Here is a 13,640-nt window from a genome sequence, read left to right as displayed (position 1 = left end):
GGCCTCCTTTCAAGAGGCTCAGAAGCCTCCTTTCAAGAGGCTCAGGAAGCCTCCTTTCAAGAGGCTCAGAAGCCTCCTTTCAAGAGGCTCAGAAGCCTCCTTTCAAGAGGCTCAGAAGCCTCCTTTCAAGAACTCAGAAGCCTCCTTCCAAGAGGCTCAGAAGCCTCCTTTCAAGAGGCTCAGAGCCTCCTTTCAAGAGGCTCAGAAGCCTCCTTTCAAGAACTCAGAAGCCTCCTTCCAAGAGGCTCAGAAGCCTCCTTCCAAGAGGCTCAGAAGCCTCCTTCCAAGAGGCTCAGAAGCCTCCTTTCAAGAGACTCAGAAGCCTCCTTTCAAGAGGCCTCCTTTCAAGAGGCTCAGAAGCCTCTATTCAAGAGGCTCGGAAGCCTCCTTCCAAGAGGCTCAGAAGCCTCCTTCCAAGAGGCTCAGGAAGCCTCCTTCCAAGAGGCTCAGGCCTCCTTCCAAGAGGCTCAGAAGCCTCCTTTCAAGAGGCTCAGAGCCTCCTTTCAAGAGGCTAGAAGGCTGATTTCAAGAGGCTCAGGAAGCCTCCTTTCAAGAGGCTCAGGAAGCCTCCATTCAAGAGGCTCAGAGCCTCCTTTCAAGAAGCTCAGGAAGCCTCCTTTCAAGAGGCTCAGGCCTCCTTTCAAGAGGCTCAGGCCTCCTTTCAAGAGGCTCAGAGCCTCCTTTCAAGAGGCTCAGGCCTCCTTTCAAGAGGCTCAGAAGCCTCCTTTCAAGAGGCTCAGAGCCTCCTTTCAAGAGGCTCAGAAGCCTCCTTTCAAGAGGCTCAGAAGCCTCCTTTCAAGAGGCTCTGGAAGCCTCCTTTCAAGAGGCTCAGAAGCCTCCTTTCAAGAGGCTCAGAGCCTCCTTTCAAGAGGCTCAGAAGCCTCCTTTCAAGAGGCTCAGAGCCTCCTTTCAAGAGGCTCAGAAGCCTCCTTTCAAGAGGCTCAGAAGCCTCCTTTCAAGAGGCTCAGAGCCTCCTTTCAAGAGGCTCAGAAGCCTCCTTTCAAGAGCTCGGAAGCCTCCTTTCAAGAGCCTCCTTTCAAGAGGCTCGGAAGCCTCCTTTCAAGAGGCCTCCTTTCAAGAGGCCTCCTTTCAAGAGGCTCAGGCCTCCTTTCAAAGGCTCGGAAGCCTCCTTTCAAGATGCTCAGGAAGCCTCCTTACAAGAGGCTCAGAAGCCTCCTTTCAAGAGGCTCAGAGTCTCCTTTCAAGAGGCTCAGGAAGCCTCCTTTCAAGAGGCTCAGAGCCTCCTTTCAAGAGGCTCAGAAGCCTCCTTTCAAGAGGCTCAGAGCCTCCTTTCAAGAGGCTCGGAAGCCTCCTTTCAAGAGGCTCAGAAGCCTTCTTTCAAGAGGCTCAAAGCCTCCTTTCAAGAGGCTCAGAGCCTCCTTTCAAGAGGCTCAGAAGCCTCCTTTCAAGAGGCTCAGAAGCCTCCTTCCAAGAGGCTCAGAAGCCTCCTTCCAAGAGGCTCAGAAGCCTCCTTCCAAGAGGCTCAAGCCTCCTTCCAAGAGGCTCAGAGCCTCCTTCCAAGAGGCTCAGAAGCCTCCTTCCAAGAGGCTCAGAAGCCTCCTTCCAAGAGGCTCAGAAGCCTCCTTCAAGAGGCTCAGGCCTCCTTTCAAGAGGCTCAGAAGCCTCCTTTCAAGAGGCTCAGAAGCCTCCTTTCAAGAGGCTCAAGCCTCCTTTCAAGAGGCTCAGAAGCCTCCTTTCAAGAGGCTCAGGCCTCCTTTCAAGAGGCTCAGGAAGCCTCCTTTCAAGAGGCTCAGAAGCCTCCTTTCAAGAGGCCTGGAAGCCTCCTTTCAAGAGGCCTCAGAAGCCTCCTTTCAAGAGGCTCAGAAGCCTCCTTCCAAGAGGCTCAGAAGCCTCCTTCAAGAGGCTCAGGAAGCCTCCTTCCAAGAGGCTCAGAAGCCTCCTTCCAAGAGGCTCAAGCCTCCTTCCAAGAGGCTCAGAAGCCTCCTTTCAAGAGACTCAGAAGCCTCCTTTCAAGAGGCCTCCTTTCAAGAGGCTCAGGAAGCCTCTATTCAAGAGGCGCGGAAGAGTCCTTCCAAGAGGCTCAGGAAGCCTCCTTCCAAGAGGCTCTGGAAGCCTCCTTCCAAGAGGCTCAGAAGCCTCCTTCCAAGAGGCTGAGAAACCTTCTTCCAAGAGGCCTGGAAGCCTCCTTCCAAGAGGCTCGAAAGCCTCCTTCCAAGAGGCTCGGAAGCCTCCTTTCAAGAGGCTCGGAAGCTTCTTTTAAAAGGCTCGGAAGCCTCCTTTCAAGAGGTTCGGAAGCCTCCTTTCAAGAGGCTCGGAAGCCTCCTTTCAAGAGGCTCGGAAGCCTCCTTTCAAGAGGCTCGGAAGCCTCCTTTCAAGAGGCTCGGAAGCCTCCTTTCAAGAGGCTCAGGAAGCCTCCTTTCAAGAGGCTCAAGCCTCCTTTCAAGAGGCTCAGAAGCCTCCTTTAAAGAGGCTCAGAAGCCTCCTTTCCAGAAGCTCCGAAGCCTCCTTTCAAGAGGGTCGGAAGGCTCCTTTCAAGAAGCTCCGGAAGCCTCCTTTCAAGAGGCTCAGAAGCCTCCTTTCAAGAGGCTCAGGCCTCCTTTCAAGAGGCTCAGAAGCCTCCTTTCAAGAGGCTCAGAGCCTCCTCTCAAGAGGCTCGGAAGCCTCCTCTCAAGAGACTCGGAAGCCTTCTTTAAAGAGGCTCGGAAGCCTTCTTTAAAGAGGCTCGGAAACCCCCTTTCAGGATGCTGGGAAGTCTCCTTTCAAGAGGCTCAAAAGCCTTCTTTCAAGAAGCTCAGGAAGCCTCCTTTAAAGAGGCTCAAGCCTCCTTTCAAGAGGCTCAGAAGCCTCTATTCAAGAGGCTCGGAAGCCTCCTTCCAAGAGGCTCAGGAAGCCTCCTTCAAGAGGCCTGGAAGCCTCCTTCCAAGAGGCTCAGAAGCCTCCTCCAAGAGGCTCAGAGCCTCCTTCCAAGAGGCTCAGAGCCTCCTTCCAAGAGGCTCAGAAGCCTCCTTCCAAGAGGCTCGGAAGCCTCCTTCCAAGAGGCTCAGAAGCCTCCTTCCAAGAGGCTCAGAAGCCTCCTTTCAAGAGGCTAGAAGGCTGATTTCAAGAGGCCCGGAAGCCTCCTTTCAAGAGGCTCAGAAGCCTCCATTCAAGAGGCCTGGAAGCCTCCTTTCAAGAGGCTCAGGAAGCCTCCTTTCAAGAGGCTCTGGAAGCCTCCTTTCAAGAGGCTCGGAAGCCTCCTTTCAAGAGGCTCAAGCCTCCTTTCAAGAGGCTCAAAGCCTCCTTTCAAGAGGCTCAGGCCTCCTTTCAAGAGGCTCAGAAGCCTCCTTTCAAGAGGCCTGGAAGCCTCCTTTCAAGAGGCTCAGAAGCCTCCTTTCAAGAGGCTCAGAAGCCTCCTTTCAAGAGGCTCAGGAAGCCTCCTTTCAAGAGGCTCAGAAGCCTCCTTTCAAGAGGCCTCCTTTCAAGAGGCTCGGAAGCCTCCTTTCAAGAGGCTCGGAAGCCTCCTTTCAAGAGGCCTCCTTTCAAGAGGGTCGGAAGCCTCCTTTCAAGAGGCCTCCTTTCAAGAGGCCTCCTTTCAAGAGGCTCAAAGCCTCCTTTCAAAAGGCTGGAAGCCTCCTTTCAAGATGCTCAAGCCTCCTTACAAGAGGCTCAGAAGCCTCCTTTCAAGAGGCTCAGGAAGTCTCCTTTCAAGAGGCTCAGAAGCCTCCTTTCAAGAGGCTCAGAAGCCTCCTATCAAGAGGGCTGGAAGCCTTCTTTCAAGAGGCTCGGAAGCCTGATTTCCAGAGGCTTGGAAGCCTACTTTCAAGAGGCTCGGGAGCCTCCTTTAAAGAGGTTCGGAAGCCTCCTTCCAAAAGGCTCGGAAGCCTCCTTCGAAGAGTTTCGGAAGCCTCCTTTCAAAAGGCTCGGAAGTCTCCTTTCGAGAGGCTCGGAAGTCTCCTTTAAAAGAGGCTCGGAAGCCTCCTTTCAAGAGACTCGGAAGCCTCCTTTCAAGAGGCTCGGAAGCCTCCTCTCAAGAGACTCAGAAGCCTCCTTCCAAGAGGCTCAGGAAGCCTCCTTTCAAGAGGCTCAGAAGCCTCCTTTCAAGAGGCTAGAAGGCTGATTTCAAGAGGCTCAGAGCCTCCTTTCAAGAGGCTCAGAAGCCTCCTTTCAAGAGGCTCAGGAAGCCTCCTTTCAAGAGGCTCAGAAGCCTCCTTTCAAGAGGCTCAGAAGCCTCCTTTCAAGAGGCTCAGAAGCCTCCTTTCAAGAGGCTCAAGTCTCCTTTCAAGAGGCTCAGGCCTCCTTTCAAGAGGCTCAGCCTCCTTTCAAGAGGCTCAGAAGCCTCCTTTCAAGAGGCTCAAGCCTCCTTTCAAGAGGCTCAAAGTTTCCTTCCTTCTTTCAAGAGGCTCGGAAGCCTCCTTTCAAGAGACTCAGAGTCTCCTTTCAAGAAGCTCAGGAAGCCTCCTTTCAAGAGGTTTGGAAGCCTCCTTTCAAGAGGCTCAGAAGCCTCCTTTCAAGAGGCTCAGGAAGCCTCCTTTCAAGAGGCTCAGGCCTCCTTTCAAGAGGCTCAGGAAGCCTCCTTTCAAGAGGCTCAGAAGCCTCCTTTCAAGAGGCTCAGAAGCCTCCTTTCAAGAGGCTCAGAAGCCTCCTTTCAAGAGGCTCAGGCCTCCTTTCAAGAGGCTCAGAAGCCTCCTTTCAAGAGGCTCAGAGCCTCCTTTCAAGAGGCTCAGGGCCTCCTTTCAAGATGTTCAGAAGCCTCCTTTCAAGATGCTTGGAGGCAAGAGGCAGAAGCCTCCTTTCAAGAGGCCTCCTTTCAAGAGGCTCGAAAGCCTCCTTTCAAGAGGCCTCCTTTCAAGAGGCCTCCTTTCAAGAGGCTCGGAAGCTTCCTTTCAAGAGGCTCGGAAGCCTCCTTTCAAGAGGCTCGGAAGCCTCCTTTCAAGAGGCCTCCTTTCAAGAGGCCTCCTTTCAAGAGGCTCGGAAGCCTCCTTTCAAAAGGCTCGGAAGCCTCCTTTCAAAAGGCTCGGAAGCCTCCTTTCAAGATGCTCGGAAGCCTCCTTACAAGAGGCTCGGAAGCCTCCTTTCAAGAGGCTCGGAAGTCTCCTTTCAAGAGGCTCAGAAGCCTCCTTTCAAGAGGCTCAGAAGCCTCCTTTCAAGAGGCTCAGGAAGCCTCCTTTCAAGAGGCTCAAAGCCTCCTTTCAAGAGGCCTCAAGCCTCCTTTCAAGAGGCTCAGAGCCTCCTTTCAAGAGGCTCAGGAAGCCTCCTTTCAAGAGGCTCAAGCCTCCTTTCAAGACGCTCAGAAGCCTCCTTTCAAGACGCTCAGAGCCTCCTTTCAAGAGGCTCAGAAGCCTTCTTTCAAGAGGCTCGGAAGCCTTCTTTCAAGAGGCTCAGAGCCTCCTTTCAAGAGGCTCAGGCCTCCTTTCAAGAGGCTCAGGCCTCCTTTCAAGAGGCTCAGAGCCTCCTTTCAAGAGGCTCAGGAAGCCTCCTTTCAAGAGGCTCAGAAGCCTCCTTTCAAGAGGCTCAGAGCCTCCTTTCAAGAGGCTCAGGCCTCCTTTCAAGAGGCTCAGGAGCCTCCTTTCAAGAGGCTCAGGAGCCTCCTTTCAAGAGGCTCAGGCCTCCTTTCAAGAGGCTCAGGAAGCCTCCTTTCAAGAGGCTCAGAAGCCTCCTTTCAAGAGGCTCCAGCCTCCTTTCAAGAGGCTCAGGAAGCCTCCTTTCAAGAGGCTCAGAGCCTCCTTTCAAGAGGCCTGGAAGCCTCCTTTCAAGAGGCTCAGAGCCTCCTTTCAAGAGGCTCAAGCCTCCTTTCAAGAGGCTCAGAAGCCTCCTTTCAAGAGGCTCAGAAGCCTCCTTTCAAGAGGCTCAAAGCCTCCTTTCAGAGGCTCAGAGCCTCCTTTCAAGAGGCTCAGAAGCCTCCTTTCAAGAGGCTCAGAAGCCTCCTTTCAAGAGGCTCAGAAGCCTCCTTTCAAGAGGCTCAGAAGCCTCCTTTCAAGAGGCTCAAGCCTCCTTTCAAGAGGCTCAGAAGCCTCCTTTCAAGAGGCTCAGAAGCCTCCTTTCAAGAGGCTCAGCCTCCTTTCAAGAGGCTCAGAAGCCTCCTTTCAAGAGGCTCAGAGCCTCCTTTCAAGAGGCTCAGAAGCCTCCTTTCAAGAGGCTCAGAAGCCTCCTTTCAAGAGGCTCAGAAGCCTCCTTTCAAGAGGCTCAGGAAGCCTCCTTTCAAGAGGCTCAGAGCCTCCTTTCAAGAGGCTCAGAAGCCTCCTTTCAAGAGGCTCAGAGCCTCCTTTCAAGAGGCTCAAGCCTCCTTTCAAGAGGCTCAGAGCCTCCTTTCAAGAGGCTCAAGCCTCCTTTCAAGAGGCTCAGAAGCCTCCTTTCAAGAGGCTCAGGAAGCCTCCTTTCAAGAGGCTCAGGAAAGCATCCCTTCAAGAGGCTCGGAAGCCTCCTTTCAAGAGGCTCGGAAGCCTCCTTTCAAGAGGCTCGGAAGCCTCCTTTCAAGAGGCTCGGAAGCCTCCTTTCAAGAGGTTTGGAAGCCTCTTTTCAAGAGGCTTGGAAGCCTCCTTTCAAGAGGCTCGGAAGCCTCCTTTCAAGAGGCTCGGAAGCCTCCTTTCAAGAGGCCTCAAATCTTCCTTTCACGTGGCTCAAAAGCTTCCTTTCATTAGACCTGGACGCCTGCTTACAAGAGGCCCGGAAGCCTTTCAAGAGGCTCGGAAGCCTCCCTTCAAAGGGCTCGAAATTATTCTTTCAAAAGGCTTGGGAGCCTACTTTCAAGAGGGGGTACCTCAATTAATGCATAAGTTTGAAGGGGTACCCCTCAAGAAAAAGGTTGAGAACTGCTGTTCTAAAGAGTAATGTTTTGTTCCAATTCAGTTTTCGAATTCAATTATCCACATCTTGTATATATGGTTATCAAGTTTTTAAACATTTTCAACTTCCACTAACCTTCGACAGCAGGTAGATGAGCAGCAGCAGGATCACCGTTCCGGCGCAAGCCGCCAGCACCACGATCCACAGCGGCACCACGTCCGGCTTGGGAGTCGGCTCCGGCGTGGCCATCACCTGGATCTCGTGCGTCTTCAGGGGCATCTCCTTCGGTCGCCCGATGTACGGTAACCGGGTGACCCGGGCCACCGTCATCGTGGAGAAGTTGATCGCCGTCCCGGAGGAGATTTTGTGCAGCGTGTGCGCAACCACGCGGGACCGCAGCGCAATGAATGCTACGTCCTTGTCTCCGATCGGACCGGCCATACAGCGGATGATGGCGCAACGTGTAGCCCGGCACTGGAGGGCATCGTTGAGGGCTCGATCGTTCTCGTCCTCCCCGCTGACGACTTGCCGCCGCTGGCGGCGATCGAAGTGCTGGTAGTACTTAAACTTCTGGTCCACGCTGTCGTGGCCCTGGTTCAGGTGACCGCTCGAGTGATGGCGATAGTCTACAAGAAAATATGATTAATTGGAAATGGTTCTAAGCTGATGGACAAAATTAAACAATTACTGGGGTCGTAAGTCCTCTGGGTGTTGTGTTCGTAGTATTCATCGTACTCGTCCACGTAGTCGTCTCCGTCATCTCCGTATGCTGAGCTCTGCTGATTGTGAGTGTATTCCTGACCATGTTGACCTCCACTTTGTTGACTATGATGGCTGGATCCTGACGAGCCATGCGAGGAACTTGAATAGGTTCGACTGGAAGACGACGACGACGATGAAGAGGACGACGAACTTCCTCCAGTGGTCGAAGACGATGAGGAGCCGCCCTGCTGTTGCCCATGATGACCAGAGCTGCTGTGAGATTCGTAGCCTGATCCACCTGAACCCGATATCCTTCCACTACCACTCCGCCGAACTTCCTCGTCGACGTTCTGACGGTTGAGTGTTCCCAAATCCAGCGTACCCGATGTGTATCCCCCTCGGCCCTGTGCGACACGTTCAATCGTTGAAATCCCGGTCACCAGATCAGGCCGAGCCGGTTCGCCATCCTGTTGGCTGTGCATGCGTCGTCGCCCACTGGACGAGGCTCCCGCCACGCTGGATTCTCCGGCATTGTGCACCACCGTGTGAGTCCGTGAACTCAGATCGGAAATGTCCTGATTTACGTCTTCGGAGCGAGCGGATTCACTTTTGTAGATTCCACTTCCCTGTCTGGACGAGGAAGATGAACCGCCGCTGCTGGCATGATGCGAAGATGATGAACCAGAAGACCGTGAGGCGTCAATGCTGGAATTCAGAATTAAAAGAATAAATATTAAAGTTTAGGTGATTTGAGGAAGACGAAATGTTGAGCGACTGAGAGGGCTAACCTCGCGTACAAGCTCGCTGCGAGCCCGGCATTCCCAGTGCAAGGCCTTTGAAAGAAATTTGCATTAGTCGAGAATGGATCGGCTCTTCAACCACGATACTTACTTTGCACTCTGTCGATATCCTCCGGATTCGGTTCGGTGCGAGCCACTTCCGGACGCGGACGAACTTCTACCGGCTTCCTCTTGTCGGTAGATATCGCTGAAGTCCTCCTTGTATATGGCTTGCCCATCAACAGCGGCTCCAGCGCCGATGCCAGCGAACGCGGCTACCGATTTCCCGTAATGCTCTGTGCTGCTCTCCGAAACCTGAACGCGCCCATCCTGTCCACGATGAACCGTCCGGTTGCGACTGGCACTGTAAGTCACCGCAGGACCTCCATTCACGCTCGATGAATTCCAACTACTCGAGTAAGTATATTCGCGGGAAGATCCTCCGCTGCCTCCTCCACGTCCTCCATATCGGTGCTCGTTGGCGACAACGCCGGATCCACTTCCATACTGTGAATGAGCCTGCGCCGAGGCACTTTCGGCCCGCTGTCGGTGGACATACGAAGCATCTCCAGTTGATTCCTGATTTTCTTCCTCATCCAGGCGACGTCGGTCTGTGTCTGTCAGAACCACTTCTCGATGACCGCCTGCGGCTGTTGCTGATCCACCACCACGTGACGAAGAGGATGAACTTGAGCTGGAGCTGGAGCTAGAGCTAGAGCCGGTTCTAGAACTGGAGCCGCTGTAGTAGCCTGAACCAGATCCTGATCCCGAACCGGAATTCGAACTGGTATGCGTATTCTGGCGAGTTATTCCGGAAAATGATCCACCACTTGACGCCCCAGAGGCACGGTATTCCGTTCGCGAAGCCGACTCGTGATGACTAGCCGATGCTCCCACCTTTTCAAGATAGCTTTTGCGGGGGTTCTCAATGGCCAGATCCCGCGGGTTGATGTAACTGCTCGGTTGACATTTGATATTACCGCTGGTTTCCGGCGGCACCAATAAGTACATCAGTGCTTCGCCGTCATTGGATTCGTAAGGCCATAAGACGTAAAATTCGGCCTCATCGATGGTCGATGGACCTTCGTTGCGGATTTCGTAGATGTGAACCACGTGAGGACCCAAGTGGTGTTCGGTTTCAGCCTCTTCAATCGTTCTGTATTCGGTGTAGTTGTAGATGAACTCTTCCGGAAGCGAAACTCCAGAGATCGATAGGTCTGTTTTGATAGTGATTCCGACGCTCTTCTCGAAAATGTTGTCAGTGTGCGTACCATCGACTTCGGGGTTGGTGGAGTTGGCTTCCATGTAAAAATCGTAGCTCGGCGCCATGCCAACCTTGATGGAAGGAGATAGCAGAACTTTGAAGTTGACGACCTTTCCGCTGGATAGGGGGTTACCGATGTCGCACTTGAGAGTTCCATTGGTAGCTCCCAGGGGTGTCGTGCAGAGAATGGGCGTATCTTTGATTTCGCCAACCTTCTCGACACGACGGAAGTTTAGTTCCGAAGGTATGCTCATGTAGAACCCGGCTTCGAAGGCGTCTTCACCAAAGTTGGAAATAAGAACATCGATTCCAAGATGTTTGCCCGATCCAAGCAGATACTCATCAACCATGTTGACTTGCAGACGAAGATCCGGTATGCAGACATTGTCTGGGCCACAGTTCTTCTGAATATTGATTGAATCCTTCTGAACAGTTCCTTTGTTTTGATCCAAAACCGGCTCGACGGTAGCCCTGCGTCTTCTCTGTTGACTGTAGCTACTCTGTCGCAGATTATATTTCATTTCCACTTCAAGGGGAGTGATCTTGTCTCGGATATTCTCTGCTATGTAGACCCGTTCGCTCTTACATTCCAACTTTCCGCGGTACAACCTCACCGATTGGTTGCGGATATTGCGACCTTCTTCATTGATGAAGAACATTCGAGGATTGCGTGATTTCTTCGAGTCCAATACCCAGGACACTTCAATATCCAACGTAGGTGGAACGTTGATGCCATTGTACTTCATACACGAATTAACGACCGTACATGGGACCTGCTTACGATCACGAAGAGTGCAGTTGCGATCCTCCAGCGAGATCAATTTGTTCTCGGTTTCAAACAGTGTGCTGGCTTCCATCACTGCTACTGGTCGGGATTTGAACACCAGAGCCTTGTCCGAATCATAAGCTCCGACAACCATATCTGGATATTGATTACCATCCAGATCGATACCTCCAGCCACCGAAAACCCGAAGGTAGAAATTTTCGATGTCCCGGATATGTCTTCAGCAAAAATTACCTGCGATGGCTTCGCCAGAGGACCATTCGCCGACCCGTGGAAGATATAAACCGCTCCCCTTCCCTGTTCTCCATCATAGGGGGCACCAACGGCGAAATCTCCGTATCCATCCAAATTGATGTCCCCGAGCGAGCACACCGACTGCCCAAACCTGGCCTTGGAATTCACGCCGTCGCGCGTTTCCACCTCCTGGAATTTGTTGATCTTGTCCTGGTAGATGATATAAACCCTCCCCGTCTCGTACTTCCCTTCGGTGTTCGGCTCCGTATACATCGGCGCCCCCACGATCAGATCGTCCAACTTATCCCCATCGACGTCCACCACGGCGATCGCATACCCAAAGTAAGCCCCGATCTGTTCGCCGGTGATGTTCTGCTGGTTGGTCATGTTCCACGAGAAGATCAGCACTTTGCCGAGTAGCCCTCCGCCGCGGGGCATCCCCACGGCCACGCCCATCGTTCCGTCCCCGTTGAAGTCACCGGTCGCCGACGAGTACCCCAGGTAGGAATCGTCCTCCGATGAGGTGCTCTCGCCCGTCGAGTAGACCTTATCCCGGGGGTTGTTCAAACTGAACGAATAGATCTGACCTGGATGGAGGGGACGATACAGAACAAACGCATTAGTGGGTTGGCATGGGCAGAGACACGTTCGAATCGTCAGCACGGAAAAATTGCTCCCGAAACGGGTTAAGTGTTGAGTTAGGAAAAGGTTTCGGATTGATTAGCGGATAAGTAGACAGAAGTGCGTCTCGCTCCTGCTGCGGAACTCGGTTCCGAGTTCCGTCGATGGTTGCAAGACGCTTGTTAGAGCGACCAGATGGCACCAGAATCCCGTATTGTTGGATTCGATTCGGGTTTGATTGGTTGAAGCGTTTGGAAGGTTAAAACGGATATGTTGAGGTAGATCTACGAACTACTGCCGAAAGCTTGACATATATAAGAGTTTTATATACCTGAAAGATTTAGACGGTGGCCAAATGGCCATCAACGAGTAGAGATAGTCCCAGTTTTGGATCGGTTTGTTTGTTGAGAGGTTAAGATTCTATTCTACTTAAACTGGAATTGGTTACTTTACAAATTTGAAGGTAGATCTACGAAGCGACAATTTTAAAGTCTAAGCATAGAGCGTGGTGTTGTAGTGACCATTTTAATTTCGAAGGCGAATAAGTGAAACTACATAAAGGATGAAGTAAGTCAATTTCGATTGAGTTTAAAAATTCAAAAGACATTATTTTCTATGTTTGATATGTATAATGAGAACATGAAAGGAATTAAAAAGATTTCGGAAACATTTCGATAACTTCTTAGATACTAATCGGTATTTTTTTGGAAATCCTGGAATTAAAAAAAGGATTTCTGGAGGCATGATGAAAGAATAATAAAAAGCCTCCCATAAGCAGAAAGAAGGAGCGCTTTTGGTAGGTTTCTGAAGAACTATGAAAGCATATCCAATTAACTCATGCGGTTTTTTCGAAAGCACTTAGACAGCTTGCTGATAACGATCCAGCAGTGCCCCACCAAGAATTCGTAAACAATTCTGAAGGATTCAACATGGAAAAATCTTCAGCGGGTTCAGGATGGAGACTTAAGTACGGATAGAATCCCGACTGGATTCCGGATGGATTCCCGACCAGATTCTGGATGGAATCCCGACCTGAATTCGGAATTCTGACCAGAAACCGGATGGAATCCCCACCGGAATCCGAATGGAATCCCGACAGGAATCCGAATGGAATCCCGACCGGAATCCGAATGGAATCCCGACCAGAATCCGAATTGAATCCCGACCTAAATCCAAATGGAATCCCCACCGAAATCCGGATGGAATCCCAACTGAATTCCGGATGGAATCCCGACCGGAATCGAATGCAATCCCGACCAGAATCAGAATGGAATCCCGGCCGAAATCCGGATGGAATCCCGACCGGAATCAGAATGGAATGCTGACCGGAATCCGGATAGAATCCCGACCGGAATCCGGATGAAATCCCGACCGGAATCCGGATGGAATCCCGACCTGAATCCAGATGGAATCTCGACCTGGATCCGGATGGAATCCTGACCAGAATCCGAAAGGAATCCGGATGGAATGCCGACCTGAATCCGGATGAAATCCCGACCGGATTCCAGATGAGATTCCAACCGGATTCTGGATGGATTCCTAACAGATTCCGGATAGAATCCATCCGGAATCAGATAAAATTCTGACCGGAAACAGGATGGAATCCCGACCGAAATCCGGATGGAATCCCAACCGGAATCCGGATTGAATCCAAACCGGAATCCGGATAGAATTCCGACCGGAATCCGGATGGAATCCCGAACGCAATCCGGATTGAGTGCCGACCGGAATCCGAATGGAATCCCGACAGGAATCCGAATGGAATCGACCGAATTCCGGATGGAATCCCGGCCGGATTCTTAATGGAGTCTCGACTGGATTCCGAATGGAATCCCAACTGGATTCCGAATGGAATCTCAACTGTATTCCGAATGGAATCCCAACTGGATTCCGAATGAAATCTCGACTGGATTTCAAATAGAATCCCGACTGGATTTCAAATGGAATCCCTACCGGATTCCGGATGAAATATCGGCTGGATTCCTAATGGAATCTCGACTGGATTCCTAATGGAATCTCGACTGGATTCCTAATTAATCTCGAACGTATTCCGAATGGAATCCCGAACGGATTCAGAATGGAATCCCGAACGGATTCCGATTGAAATTCCGAACGGATTCCGAATAGAATCCCGAACGGATTCCGAATAGAATCCCGAACGGATTCCAAATGGAATCCCGAACGGATTCCGAATGGAATCCCGAACGGATTTCGAATGGAATCCCGAACGGATTTCGAATGGAATCCCGAACGGATTTCGAATGGATTCCCGAACGGATTCCTAGTAGGAATCCCGAACGGATTCCGAGTAGGAATCCCGAACGGATTCCGAATGGAATCCCGAACGGATTCCGAGTAGGAATCCCGAACGTATTCGAATGGAATCCAGAACGTATTCCGAATGGAATCCCAAACGGATTCCGAATGGAATCCCGAACGGATTCGAATAGAATCCCGAACGGATTCCGAATGGAATCCCGGACGGATTCGAAGGAATTCCGAACAGATTCGAAGGGAATCGAACAGATTCGA

General features: G+C 51.8%; 1 protein-coding gene across 6 annotated transcripts in view; it reads right to left on the bottom strand.

The window, feature by feature from the left end:
- The window catches only part of LOC134207865 (integrin alpha-PS2), a 248,820-nt gene that overhangs the window by 2,526 nt on the left and 232,654 nt on the right, over positions 1 to 13,640 (bottom strand). For all 6 annotated transcript variants that reach the window (XM_062683826.1, XM_062683823.1, XM_062683828.1 and 3 more), the window contains 3 exons: positions 8,317 to 11,074; positions 7,412 to 8,130; positions 6,859 to 7,349 (listed from right to left, as the gene is read on the bottom strand). In XM_062683826.1, the coding sequence (XP_062539810.1) occupies positions 6,859 to 7,349; positions 7,412 to 8,130; positions 8,317 to 11,074 (3,968 nt within the window). The remainder of the gene's footprint in view (positions 1 to 6,858; positions 7,350 to 7,411; positions 8,131 to 8,316; positions 11,075 to 13,640) is intronic.

The sequence above is a fragment of the Armigeres subalbatus genome, chromosome 1 (genome assembly GCF_024139115.2).
Source record: "Armigeres subalbatus isolate Guangzhou_Male chromosome 1, GZ_Asu_2, whole genome shotgun sequence".
Classification (NCBI taxonomy): Eukaryota; Metazoa; Arthropoda; class Insecta; order Diptera; family Culicidae; genus Armigeres; species Armigeres subalbatus.
This window is presented reverse-complemented; position numbering and strand designations above follow the sequence as displayed.